General features: G+C 44.1%; 1 protein-coding gene across 3 annotated transcripts in view; it reads right to left on the minus strand.

Moving 5' to 3' along the window:
• il15l (interleukin 15, like) overlaps positions 1-15,161 on the minus strand; it is a 153,618-nt gene that overhangs the window by 52,528 nt on the left and 85,929 nt on the right. For 2 of the 3 annotated variants that reach the window (XM_084314349.1, XM_084314347.1), the window contains exon 2: positions 9,552-9,848. In XM_084314349.1, the coding sequence (XP_084170475.1) occupies positions 9,552-9,707 (156 nt within the window). In that variant the 5' untranslated portion in view covers positions 9,708-9,848. Of the gene's footprint in view, positions 1-9,551; positions 9,849-14,992; positions 15,100-15,161 lie in introns of those variants that run through there. The other variant, XM_084314348.1, reaches the window with a different exon arrangement.

Here is a 15,161-nt window from a genome sequence, read left to right on the forward strand (position 1 = left end):
ACTAAACATATACGCTAAACATATACACTAAACATATACAGTACACTAAACATATACACTAAACATATACACTAAATATATACACTAAACATATACACTAAACATATACACTAAACATATACACTAAATATATACACTAAACATATACACTAAACATATACACTAAACATATACAGTACACTAAACATATACACTAAACATATACACTAAACATACACATTAAATATATACACTAAATATATACACTAAACATATACACTAAATATATATACTAAACATATATACTAAACATATACGCTAAACATATACACTAAACATATACACTAAACATATACCCTAAACATATACAGTACACTAAACATATACGCTAAACATATACACTAAACATATACAGTACACTAAACATATACACTAAACATATACACTAAATATATACACTAAACATATACACTAAACATATACACTAAACATATACACTAAATATATACACTAAACATATACACTAAACATATACACTAAACATATACAGTACACTAAACATATACACTAAACATATACACTAAACATACACATTAAATATATACACTAAATATATACGCTAAACATATACACTAAACATATACACTAAACATATACACTAAACATATACACTAAATATATACACTAAACATATACACTAAACATATACACTAAATATATACACTAAACATATACAGTACACTAAACATATACACTAAACATATACACTAAACATACACATTAAATATATACACTAAATATATACACTAAACATATACACTAAACATATACAGTAAACATATACACTAAACATATACACTAAACATACACTAAATATATACACTAAACATATACACTAAACATATACATTAAACATATACACAAACATATACACAAACATATACACTAAACATATATAGATAGAATAGAATAGAATAGAATAGAAATACTTTAATTATCCCAAGGGACATTTGACACTACAAATCGTTCACATTAAACATTTAGACAGAACAAAGTCACAAATAAGTATAACAAAACAAAACAAATACACAAACATATACGCTAAACATATACACTAAACACATAGGAACTGTGGAGGAATGCCTTTGTTGAATAGCTTAAATATCACCCCTTGGTGAGAGCCAAGGGGCTAACGCCTCCACCTCTCTACTCTTCAGCTACCCTTCTCTCCCTCAGCGTCTCCCAGCTGGTCTCTACTCTTCAGCTACCCTTCTCTCCCTCAGCGTCTCCCAGCTGGTCTCTACTCTTCAGCTACCCTTCTCTCCCTCAGCGTCTCCCAGCTGGTCTCTACTCTTCAGCTACCCTTCTCTCCCTCAGCGTCTCCCAGCTGGTCTCTACTCTTCAGCTACCCTTCTCTCCCTCAGCGTCTCCCAGCTGGTCTCTACTCTTCAGCTACCCTTCTCTCCCTCAGCGTCTCCCAGCTGGTCTCTACTCTTATATATACACTAAACATATACACTAAATAATAAATATATATACTAAACATATACGCTAAACATATACACTAAACATATACACAAAATATATACACTAAACATATACACTAAACATATACACTAAACATATACAGTACACTAAACATATACACTAAACATATACACTAAACATACACATTAAATATATACACTAAATATATACACTAAACATATACACTAAATATATACACTAAACATATACAGTAAACATATACACTAAATATATACACTAAACATATACACTAAATATATACACTAAACATATACACTAAACATATACAGTACACTAAACATATACACTAAACATATACACTAAATATATACACTAAACATATACACTAAATATATACAATAAACATATACACTAAACATATACACTAAATATATATACTAAACATATATACTAAACATATACGCTAAACATATACACTAAACATATACAGTACACTAAACATATACACTAAACATATACACTAAATATATACACAAAATATATACACTAAACATATACACTAAACATATACAGTACACTAAACATATACACTAAACATATACACTAAACATACACATTAAATATATACACTAAATATATACACTAAACATATACACTAAATATATACACTAAACATATACAGTAAATATATACACTAAATATATACACTAAACATATACACTAAATATATATACTAAACATATACACTAAACATATACACTAAACATATACAGTACACTAAACATATACACTAAACATATACACTAAATATATACACTAAACATATACACCAAATATATACACTAAACATATACACTAAACATATACACTAAATATATATACTAAACATATATACTAAACATATACGCTAAACATATACACTAAACATATACGGTATACTAAACATATACACTAAACATATACACTAAATATATACACTAAACATATACACTAAACATATACACTAAATATATACACTAAACATATACACTAAACATATACACTAAACATATACTAAATATATACACTAAACATATACACTAAACATATACATTAAACATATACACAAACATATACACTAAACATATATAGATAGAATAGAATAGAAATACTTTAATTATCCCGAGGGACATTTGACACTACAAATCGCTCACATTAAACATTTAGACAGAACAAAGTCACGAATAAGAATAACAAAACAAAACAAATACACAAACATATACACTAAACATATACTGTTACAAAGGGTCAGATTAAACCGAATATATATATTTATTGTTTGATATCCCTTGTATAATATTTGTATATCGTTTGATATCCCTTGTATATTATTTGTATATATACACGGAATATCCCTTTACCTGCATACAAACCAGAGTAATATTCGCTCTCCTATTGGACAGTGCCCCCAGGCTCCAGGCAGTCTCGTACTCAGACAGGTGCAATGGGCGAGTTTGGGGCATGTTAGAACATGCCTTTGGCAGTGTAGTGATTCAGGACCAAAGTGAAAAGGTTGGGACTAGATATTCACCTTACGTATAAATACGGCGCAGGTGTAAACAGCAGCAATTCGTTCATTACTAGTAAAGCCTTCACCACGAGTCAACGTGCAGTGAAGTGAGCAACCTTGCATCTAAATAGAGCATTGAGAACCGCGTGCGAATAGAATGTTAAAGTGTCAGAGTTTAATGCAGTAACGTTGAGTTCGACTTAATCTAATGTGAAGTAATAGTCGATCATTTATAGTGTATCGTGCGGCTACAGTTCTTCAGTGACCAGCATTACCATCGGTTCGTCGTGTATTTAGCTAGTGCACTTATCCAGGCTGTGCGACCTAAATCCGTGCCCACACCCGAGGAGTCCTAGGCGAGAACCGTTGGATATGTACACCGGAGAACCTACACCGGCGATTGCAGAACCATTTCTGGTTGGATTATATTGCTTTGGGACCGTGACCACTGGAGAAGAGTACCGTCGATCCCACTGTCGTTTGGGATTTACCCCCGTGAGGATCATCACTCGGGCCCGCCTCTAGGAAGAGGCTGGCTAGCTGTCGTCCATGCTGTCGAGCATACTGGATTACAACTGCTGCTTTGTCTGCTGATCAAGGGAGTACATGCACCGGCTCCTGTATCTGGAGCCTCGTTATTCCTCGTCCCCAGACTTTGTACCCGAACATTCCTCTACCCCTACCGGCCTTACACCCCGGAGGGAACCCCCCAGTGTCTCCAGCTGGTACCGGTGTGGCCCATATAATTGCTATACCACAGGTGGCGTCAGCTTAGACCCATCATAGTATTCATACTATTCTCATTGACTTACGCTCTTGACTGACTTTACGTGTGTTCTTCGCCATACAAGCGCGAGCCTAATTCTCAATCTGTAACCTAACGTTGCTTAATAATAATAAATACCCTCCAAATAGAACTTTATGTGTCAATGCCGTATTCTTGTGTGGGTGTTCACCATATATATTCATGTACTGTATGGCCAGTAATTAAAGTACATAACTAGTAGTGGTTTGGTATATCACAATCTTTAATACAGTCAGGGAATTGTACCCCTCAGTTACAATTGGTCCTTCGAGCCGGAGGGTATCAGTGTAATATTTAATATAATATTAATATTAACCATGGCCAGCGGTGAACACTCCCCAAGCGGCTCTCCCAAGCTAGACCGCCCGCAGCGCAAACGTCAGCCACCTCCCTATCTGGAGGAATACGCTGTCGTTCTACTACCTAGCTTATATAAACAGACGTTAAATACGGATAAAGCGGATAGTCAAAGCATGTCAAATCCTATCGACCAGGCGACCCGACCAGTAGAGACCCCAGTGGGTTCAGACCAAACTGACTCAGCTCACGGGGGGGACCAGGTGGGACATGACATGACTATACCTCCAGACAACGTCACCGGGATAGTCCCCGGAGCGCTCCAGGATAAAGAAAGCGCTCCAGAGACAGAACCCGACACACAACCAAGAGAAGAGAAGCGTGCCCAGGAGATGGACCTTGGGGCGCGCCAGGAGAACAGATCTCCAACGAGCTCTGTCAGAAGCCGATCACCTCCGTCAGTGTCATCCCCCAGCCAGGCGGACCAGATACTGGCGCAAGCCTTGATCGCCACACTGGCAGCCTCCACCGAAAGAGACCGACTTCAGGGTGAACGCGACCGGCTTCAAGCAAAGACGCTTAGTGAGCGCGAACACTCTGCCATGGAACGCGAGCGCCTCCAGGCTCAACAGACGAGCGAGCGCGAACAACGAGAGCGCCTCCAGGCGCAACAACAGACGAGCGAGCGCGAACAACGAGAGCGCCTCCAGGCGCAACAATTAAGCGAGCGCGAACAATCTGCAGCGGAACGAGAGCGCCTTCACGCGCAACTCCAAGCGCAAGCCCTTAGTGAGCGCGAACACTCTGCAACCGAACGAGAGCGCTTCCAGGCGCAACAAAGGAGTGAAGACGACCGCATAAGACTGGAGGAGAGACGCCTTCAGACGGAAGAGAGACGCCTTCAGACGGAAGAGAACATTGAAAGAGACCGCGCCAATGCACAGCGCGACGCCGCCAATGCACAGCGCGACGCCGCCAATGCCCAGCGCGAAGCAGAGCGCGCCGCCGCCCATGCCCAGCGCGAAGCAGAGCGCGACCGGCTGCAGGCGCAGATGATAGAACAATTGATCGCCATGGCGACACCCCCTCTCTCCGCACGGAGCTCCCGGAGATCATCACGACAAGGGTCTAGGGCACCTTCCCCTACCCGACGAAGCGACCCGGGACCCGGCCAACAAGAGGATCCTGTCTACGTCTCCGACCCCCCTCCCCGACCGGTCCATACGAGACCCAGCCACCGGGAAGAACCGGCCTATGTCGCCGAGAGACTGACTAGAAGACTCCAGGACCTAGAAGAGGAAAAGGAAGAGGAGGAATGTCAAGCCCACCAGCAGCAACGTACTCTGGACCAGGAGGCCCAGTACAGCCCCGACCAGCAGCAACGTACTCTGGACCAGGAGGCCCAGTACAGCCCCGACGTCAGCCCCGAGTCACTGCACTACAAACCCCCGACCCAACTCACGGGTGAGTTTGACGTACAGTCAGCACCGAGGAACAGCACCTGGGTACCCGGCCTCTGGTACCCACCAAGTACCAACCCACGACAACACGTACGGGGAGACTCGCCCAGGAGGCCTCTGCCCCTACGCTCACCAATGTGCCAGCCATCCATGGCATCGTACCTTGGCACACCGACGTTCCCAGACTTTACGCGCGAGGACAGAGCACAGTACACGGAATTACGGATGTGCTTGGAGACTATGATGTCCGACGTCCCCGACGAGTCGTACAAATATGCCATCCTCCTCAAGCATCTCAAGGTGCCCAGAGCGCATAACATAGCGCTGGCATATTCCAACTCAAGCACCCCATACTCCGCGGCTCTAGTGGCCCTCGACCAGCGTTATGGACGCATATGGGACTACGTGATACAAGAAATAAGAGATATCGACCGCCTCCCCCCAGCCAAAGACAATAGAGCACTGGATGACCTCTCTATCAAGGTACAATCCCTCGTGGGGATGCTGGGGTCCCAAAAGGAGAAGGGGAGACATGAACTATATGCAAACTCTAATGTGGAGCGAATACTGGAGAAGCTCCCTCCAGCCCGCCAAGAGCGTTTTCGGCGGCAGAGAGACCACCGCGACCCCAACGGCCCAGAAGCATCCCTCCTAGACCTAGCTGATTTCCTCGCCAGGGAAGTCAGCAGTCTACGACTGGACACATTCGTGTGGAGTGACTCTAGCCCTAGAGATGGACCTCGGAGGTCCAACGATAACCGCCGGTCAGTGACTGTTATGCACCAGGCCGAGTCAGTGCCGCAGCACAAGAACCACAGCACCCCCCCGACCAAGGGGGAGTGGAAGATTGTATGCCAGTACTGTGAAGAGGAACATCGGCTGTATCAATGTGACACTTTCAAGAAGCTGACCGCTGACGAGGTGAGTCAGTGGATCAAAGCCAACCGCCGCTGCTTCCGCTGCGCGCGCAGCCATATGGCAGCTGAGTGCCGTTTAAAGAAGAAATGCAGCAAGTGCGACGGCGCCCACCTGGAGGTCCTGCACGACATCAACAAGCGTCCGCCAGGAAACCAAAGTGGGCCCGTCACGGTGATGTATCAGGCCGAGGCGGTGTCACCACAAACCAGTCCTGGACCCCCCCCCCTGGTGTCCTGACTGTCGCAGCAGACACGGGGACCGACAGTGCCACCCGTACTACCCCGAGTCGGCGCCACCACCGCCGAGTCACAACTCCCCCGCCAGAGAGGAATGGGAGATCGTCTGTACCTACTGCGACGGTGGACACTGGCTGGCACAGTGCGACGAATACAAGACACTGAACACCGTCCAAGTTGATCAGTGGCGTGAGGCGGACCAGGCGGGCGCCGCTCACCGCGCATCACTGTGCGGGGCCCACCAGCGAAGATTAGCCAAACAAGGCAACCGACCAACAGGAGTGCTCCACATAGACCCCAAGCATAGCGGGACCCCCCGAGTGCTCATCAAAGTGGTCAGAGTGCTCCTGAGCTACAAGGACAAGGTCCTGGACACTTACGCTGTCCTAGACGATGGGTCTGAAAAGACTCTCCTCCTCGCTTCCGCCGCAGCCCAGTTGGGCCTGCGGGGTGCCAAAGAAACAATGACAATCCGTACCATTAGAAGAGACCGGAAGACCATAAAGGGTGAAAATGTCTCCTTCACGATAGCAGTGGTCGAGCAGCCCGAGAAGCAGTATAGCATCACTAACGTCTTCACCAGCCACGACATAGGCCTGTCACAGTACACCTACCCCATCCCACAGCTGATGGCGAAGTACGAGCACCTACGCAGACTACCTATACCGCTTATCGACGGCGCCACACCGAACCTGCTCATAGGCTCCGACCACGCGGATCTCATTCTCCCAATTGAGGCGGCCCACATCGGACCCAAAGGATGCCCAGTCGCGGTTCAGACCCGACTGGGGTGGACGCTCCAGGGCCCCCTCTACGGACTTGACAGTCAACCCACGTCTACACGCTGCCTGCACACAAAGGTGAGCGACACCGGCCACTCTCTCGTACAGCCCGTTGAGAGGCTATTGACATTAGACGAGAGGCCTGTGAGAGAACCGTGGGCCCAAGAAGAGGGAGTTCCGAACTCCACCCCCCTCAGCTGCGCTCCAAGCGACGTAGCTGACCTCGAACCCAGCACCCCAAACGACTTCTTGATGGGGCGGCCGGAACCGGCCCCTCCTCAGACGGGGTACAGACCGAACAAGAGGAACAGACGGAGGATGTGGAGACACAGCCAAGCACAGATCAACCAGTCTCAGGCCCGCTTCCTCCTAAGCTCCCTACCATCCCTTCCAGCTCGTCAGAAGCGGGTCAAGGACAGGGACAACTTAAAAGTGGACACAGTCGTTATGATCATAGACCAGTCACTACCTCGAGCTGCGTGGCCGGCCGGCCGCGTAAGCAAAGTGATCACTGGTGCCGACGGAAAGGTCAGAGCGGCAGAAGTTATTGTCCAGGGGCGGACATACACCCGACCCGTGGCGAGGCTGATAGAGTTGCCGAGGCTCCCTGACTCCCCTGATGACGACCATGACCCACTGACTTTGTAGATTGCCCTACTCCCCACAACAGACATTGAGTAGTTGATAGGACTATTAATCTGTCTTCGCTTTAACTAATTAGGTGCGGACTAATTAGGAGGCGGCTGTTACAAAGGGTCAGATTAAACCGAATATATATATTTATTGTTTGATATCCCTTGTATAATATTTGTATATCGTTTGATATCCCTTGTATATTATTTGTATATATACACGGAATATCCCTTTACCTGCATACAAACCAGAGTAATATTCGCTCTCCTATTGGACAGTGCCCCCAGGCTCCAGGCAGTCTCGTACTCAGACAGGTGCAATGGGCGAGTTTGGGGCATGTTAGAACATGCCTTTGGCAGTGTAGTGATTCAGGACCAAAGTGACCAGGTTGGGACTAGATATTCACCTTACGTATAAATACGGCGCAGGTGTAAACAGCAGCAATTCGTTCATTACTAGTAAAGCCTTCACCACGAGTCAACGTGCAGTGAAGTGAGCAACCTTGCATCTAAATAGAGCATTGAGAACCGCGTGCGAATAGAATGTTAAAGTGTCAGAGTTTAACGCAGTAACGTTGAGTTCGACTTAATCTAATGTGAAGTAATAGTCGATCATTTATAGTGTATCGTGCGGCTACAGTTCTTCAGTGACCAGCATTACCATCGGTTCGTCGTGTATTTAGCTAGTGCACTTATCCAGGCTGTGCGACCTAAATCCGTGCCCACACCCGAGGAGTCCTAGGCGAGCTGGTCTCTACTCTTCAGCTACCCTTCTCTCCCTCAGCGTCTCCCAGCTGGTCTCTACTCTTCAGCTACCCTTCTCTCCCTCAGCGTCTCCCAGCTGGTCTCTACTCTTCAGCTACCCTTCTCTCCCTCAGCGTCTCCCAGCTGGTCTCTACTCTTCAGCTACCCTTCTCTCCCTCAGCGTCTCCCAGCTGGTCTCTACTCTTCAGCTACCCCTCTCTCCCTCAGCGTCTCCCAGCTGGTCTCTACTCTTCAGCTACCCTTCTCTCCCTCAGCGTTTCCCAGCTGGTCTCTACTCTTCAGCTACCCTTCTCTCCCTCAGCGTCTCCCAGCTGGTGTCTACTCTTCAGCTACCCTTCTCTCCCTCAGCGTCTCCCAGCTGGTCTCTACTCTTCAGCTACCCTTCTCTCCCTCAGCGTCTCCCAGCTGGTCTCTACTCTTCAGCTACCCTTCTCTCCCTCAGCGTCTCCCAGCTGGTCTCTACTCTTCAGCAAGGTTATAATTTGTCCATCTGAACATTCAAACAAGCTCTTGAAAACAATAACACGTTCAAAACAATGAAAGCCAAATATCAAGATTTGGCAACGTCTAGTTCACTCTGCTGCTTACAAAATATACATTCAACTGCAACTCGGGCCCAAGAGAGGAATTCCAAACATACCATTTCCTTGACGTCCTTGATGAGCTTTCCTACTGCATCAATGATCTCCCTGCTGCAGCGCTGGCCGTGTACCTTTCTGGGAGTCAGGATACACAGACAGACGAGAGCCACGAAGACACTCCTGAGAGAGACAAGTCTCTGTCTGCCTTTCAGCATGGCATGAGCCAAGTGCGGTTTACATCATCTACTGTTTACCATCCGCGACGGCCCATGAAACCCCAAAGCGTCCGTTCATCAGAGCATATCCGACAACGCGACTGCAGGTTTTCAAATGCTCAGGAGGTTTTTGTGGACCACCTAGAAGAGACAAGCACACAGAATGCATTTTTACATACAGTACAGTAGAGGTAGTTTCCTTCCTTCCTACGGTCACACGCTGCAAGAACAGAGAGACTCCGGCTCAGCTTCTTCCCCCAGGCCATCAGAACACTGAACACTGAACTCTCCACTCACAAGTACACATGAGCACACACACACACACACACACACACACACACACACACACACACACACACACACACACACACACACACACACACACACACACACACACACACACACACACACACACACCGTTGATAGATGTATATGCATGATATTGTAATCTACCATTTGTACCTTGGCATCCTTAGTTTCGATGCCTAATATGTAGTGCTTTTGGGTCCTGCTGGGAAGCAATAAATCTCATACTGAATCATTCTGTAACCCCATGGAGAACCTCTAGTAAAGACCACCCACTAGATAAACCTTTCCAGTGATATTTATTTTAATTGGATTAAACAGACTTTTGACACTCATGCGGCAACCGCTAAAACAATCACTTTAAACAAAATGTCACTTTAAAAAAATAGAAAGTCACTTTAAAGGAAGGAGGTACTGTATAGTATAGTTTAGATACATTAAGAGTTAATAATTGTAAATTGTATATTGTATAGTAGTGTATATAGGAACCAGTTTCTCAGGAACTTAGCATGTCTTTTTTACCATGCATATCTTGTGTCTTACCTATTTTTTTTTCTATGCCTATTTTATTATTGTATTTTGCACAATCAATGCGGGCATGACCACCCACATTTCACTGTATGCCCTGGTATGTATGTGACAAATAAACCTCTTGATTCTTGATTATTTGCGTAAGGTTTCCTAAAGGGTTCAAATAGCCTTTTGTTTTCTGCTGTTGTACAGTATGTTGTCATGGAGTTTTGAACGTCCTTCCGCCAGTGTTGTAGTCGAGTCACTAAATCTCGAGTCCGAGTCGAGTCTCGAGTCCCCAGTGTTCGAGTCCGAGTCCAAGTCCGAGTCAACAAAGAAGAGCCAGAGTCGAGTCCCCATTACCCTATTCTGAGTCCAAGTCATCAAGGTGGAGTCCACTCCACTCTGGCAGTCAAAGAGCTGACATACAAATAAAAAAAGGTCTACATTAAAAATAAATGACACAGCGGTCACCATTTCAAAGGGAGTTTATTTACTTTGCCAAACTAGCCATCAATATATTATGCCAAATGATTAGGGCCTATTACAAAAAACTACAAAAACACAACAACTATATTTATCAATTAACTGAAAATCAGTCCTGGACTCGAGTACTACAACACTGCCTTCTGGTGCCAAAACCCAAGCCAGTGGTGAAAGTAGCTCCAACACCCCCACATCTGCTAAGCTCAGTTCAACTCACTTCAGCTTAGTTCACTCGGTTATAATAATAATAATAATAATAATAATAATAATAATAATAATAATAATAATAATAATAATAATAATAATAATAATAATAATAATAATAATAATAATAATAATAATAATAATAATAATAATAGTAAACTTTATTTGTATCAATACAAGAATTGCAGGTCACAGCAGTGAAAAAAGGTACAGGCATAAAATGTGCACAAAATTGGCAGATCAATGCATAAAGTGCAGACATAAAATAAGTATAAAACGAGCATAAAGTATAGATACAAAATAGACACGGTCGAGGTAAGGCAGAGCATTAAATCACTCTTTCATATTAGGATCAAACATCTTAATAGGTCTCTTTGTTTTACGGTTTGATTCTATGGCAATTTTAAATAGACAGTAATAAAAGCGTAAAAAGATGCAATAGTGCAGTGCAATAAAATAGTTCTACAGTACTCTCATTTACAGTACAATAAATCAATAAAATAAAATAGCCCTCATTTACAATACAATAATCACAGGGTTGATGTAATGAGTCTCGGCGGAGTGCACACGAGGTAGTAAGATACAATTAGCATAGAACTGACACATGAATTGAACAGGAAGTGCATAAAAACAGTTGGCCCCTCTGGTATCTCATATAAATGCCTGAGCAAAGAGATTAAGCTGTCTTCTGAAGATATTTAGCGAGTTGGCTTCCCTGATGTTTTTGGGCAGCTTGATCCATAGTTTTGGGGCGTAAAGGTTAAAGGTTATGTCCCGTTAGGTTCAGTGAGTCTGCTCAGTTCACTTCTCTGTCATAAGAGGATCAAACAGATTAATTCAACTTCGTTCACAGCTGTCTTTCTGTTCCTGGTGGTACATACCGGTACTCACCTGAACTTAAAAGAACACGCCAAAATTTTGGGAAATTAGCTTATCGTCTTCTCCAGAGAGAAACAAGAAGATAGATACCAGTTTCCTATCTGTGCGTTCAGTAGAATGCGATCTGGCTGCACTTTAGCCTAGCTTTGAATGGAAGCGGACAGTGCCGGTTAGGAAACTGGTATCTATCTTCTTGTCTCTCTGTGGAGGAGACGGTAAGATAATTTTCCAAAATGTTCCTTTAATACATAAAGGAACACTTGACTTGACTTGACTTGAACAAGACATGCATGGCTTCGCTCAAAATGCAGTTCAATTAATAATGAAGAAAAATGATAAGAGTTGCTGATACAGGAAAGAAAGACCACAAAGACCAAAACAAAAAAAGCACCACCACCAACAACAACAACAACTAAATAGTATTCACAAACGTGTCATCCCACAGTTCTTTGCAGAATATAAAGGATAATTCCAACATTTCCACTTGAAACTTAAAATCCTGAACAGGGCTAGGTCTCTGAGTACATCAAATCCATTTAACACACTCTGTGCCAAAATCGGCTTTTTACGTGTTTGGTCGCCGACGGTTGAGTGCCATAAACGTAAAAAGTCGTTTTTGGATAGTTTGATCTTTTTACTTTTATCCTCGCTCTACACAGTTGCCCAGAGCGATCTGCATCATTTAGGCACGTCCCGACACATTGGAACTGCATTCTGATCGACTATCACCAGGTGGAAGTATCGTCCAGTGTCTGAACTGCATGGGGCTCTGGGCTGCGTGATTTTTTCCCGTAGCCTCTGTTTGCAAAGAGGCTCTCAGATTGGCTAGGCCGCATACAGCGAAGAAGAAAATACCCTCTCTGACTGGTTTAGCTCCGAAGGGTCTCTTCCGCCTTGTACATATATTCTCTGCTTCGAAGTGATTACGCTTAGGCATTCTTTTGAAGTGGTTATGCTTAGGCATTCTTTCGAATTGGTTATGCTTAGGCATTCTTTCGAAGTGGTTATGCTTAGGCATTCTTTCGAAGTGGTTATACTTAGGCATTCTTTCGAAGTGGTTATGCTTAGGCATTCTTTCGAAGTGGTTATGCTTAGGCCCTCTTTCAACGTGGTTATGCTTAGAGTTAGGGTTAGCCAATCGGAGAGCGTCTTTTTCTTCTTCGCTGCAATCAAAGAGCGTCTTCGCTCACAGAGGCTACGTTAAAAAAATCACGCCTCTGGGCTGATAGTCAGCTTCACTTTCAGTTTCTCCTCGCAAGTGGCCCCTCCTTCTCCTGGGACAGAAATTCACAGTCCTCGCCTTGGGATTCTGTTGCATAAGCGTATTTGACCATCGAAACGTGTATAGACATATACACTAGTAATCGCGATGGCGATGCGATCACTTGGAATTATTCTTTTGGAATACATTCTGGCTAAGGTAAGGTACATTCTATGTCTATTTTACCTAATCTGAAACGTGTTTTTCTAACGATCACAGTTCTGTGTTTCAACAGGCGAAAAACATGCTCAGCAAACATGATCATAGTTTTGCGTTAAAACGACCCCCCTTGATGATTTTGTGATGACAAGTCATATACCTTTGATATGGGAGTATTCAGGGTTTCAGGGGATCAGCCAGAACGGTTGGGCTTATTGCACATAACGTGTTTTATCTCACGATCTACAGTACTGTAAATACTGTATTATCTTGGAAATGCGCGATGTTTAGCGTGTAATAAACTACCGACTACAGCGTGTGGAAACAAACTATTATTCCTATGCTGGACACAAGTAATGTTTGTCAAAATGAGCCACACCGTGTCTCATACAGCTACAGAACAGAACATAATGCACATAGTGCAACGACCATGGAAACGACTAGAAGGCTGGCATTCTAAAGGTAAATTAACCAAACAGCGTGGCACTCAAAGTGTTAAGGTACTGTTGACAGTTACACACCATGCCTGTATAAAAAAGTTGTTTCTTTTATGCATTTACAGAAGATAATCTAATCCAATGGGATTTAAGAGAAAACCAAGATGGAATCCAAGAGAAAATCGTGGAAAAGTGTCAATTATGTCAGAGTGTCTGGTTTCTGTTACACAATCTGTAGCACATCTGCAGTGGTGACTCAAGGTGATCACAAGTAGACATATAATACCTGGTGATCACAAGTAGAGATATAATACCTGGTGATCACAAGTAGAGATATAATACCTGGTGATCACAAGTAGAGATATAATACCTGGTGATCACAAGTAGAGATATAATACCTGGTGATCACAAGTAGAGATATAATAACTGGGGAGCTTGTAATCCAAGACGCTGGGAGCCTCTCCTTCACTCTCTCTGGCAGTCTCTCTCTCTCTCTCTCTCTCTCTCTCTCTCTCTCTCTCTCTCTCTCTCTCTCTCTCTCTCTCTCTCTCTCTCTCTCTCTCTCTCTCTCTTTCACACACACTTTTTCTCTCTCACTCTCTGTGGCAGTCTCTCTCTCTCTCACACACTTTCTCTTTCTCTCTCTCTCTCTCTCTCTCTCTCTCTCTCTCTCTCTCTCTCTCTCTCTCTCTCTCTCTCTCTCTCTAGCAGTCTCTCTCTCTCACACTCACTCTTTTTCTCTTTCACTCTCTCTCTCTCTCTCCACTCCAGTCCTATTATTCTTACTTGTTACTTTCTACACTGACTAACACAGTACAAGCAGAGAAAACGTGAAATGGAAAGATAAAAAGTAGCTTTCTCTCTCTCTCTCTCTCTCTCTCTCTCTCTCTCTCTCTCTCTCTCTCTCTCTCTCTCTCTCTCTCTCTCTCTCTCTCTCTCTCTCTCACACACTCATTTCACTCTCTACGGTGGTATCCTCGCAGGAATGGCATGAAAAAAGAAAATTAAAAGAAGCTACGGCTTGTGGTTATCGGTTCCCCCACCGTAGACAGAAGACATCCGGCTGTTGTCTGGTTAATCCCCCCTCACGGATGTTCCACTGGGTACTGTATCCGAAGAGAAAGCTGTCAGTATGTGGTCAGTGTTGGAGGTGACAGCTGCATGAGACGAGCGCTCGAGTGTAGTGAGGAGATGTGAGGCAAGCCTTCAGCA

This window comes from Notolepis coatsorum (genome assembly GCF_963971535.1).
Source record: "Notolepis coatsorum genome assembly, chromosome: 1".
NCBI classification, from domain to species: Eukaryota; Metazoa; Chordata; class Actinopteri; order Aulopiformes; family Paralepididae; genus Notolepis; species Notolepis coatsorum.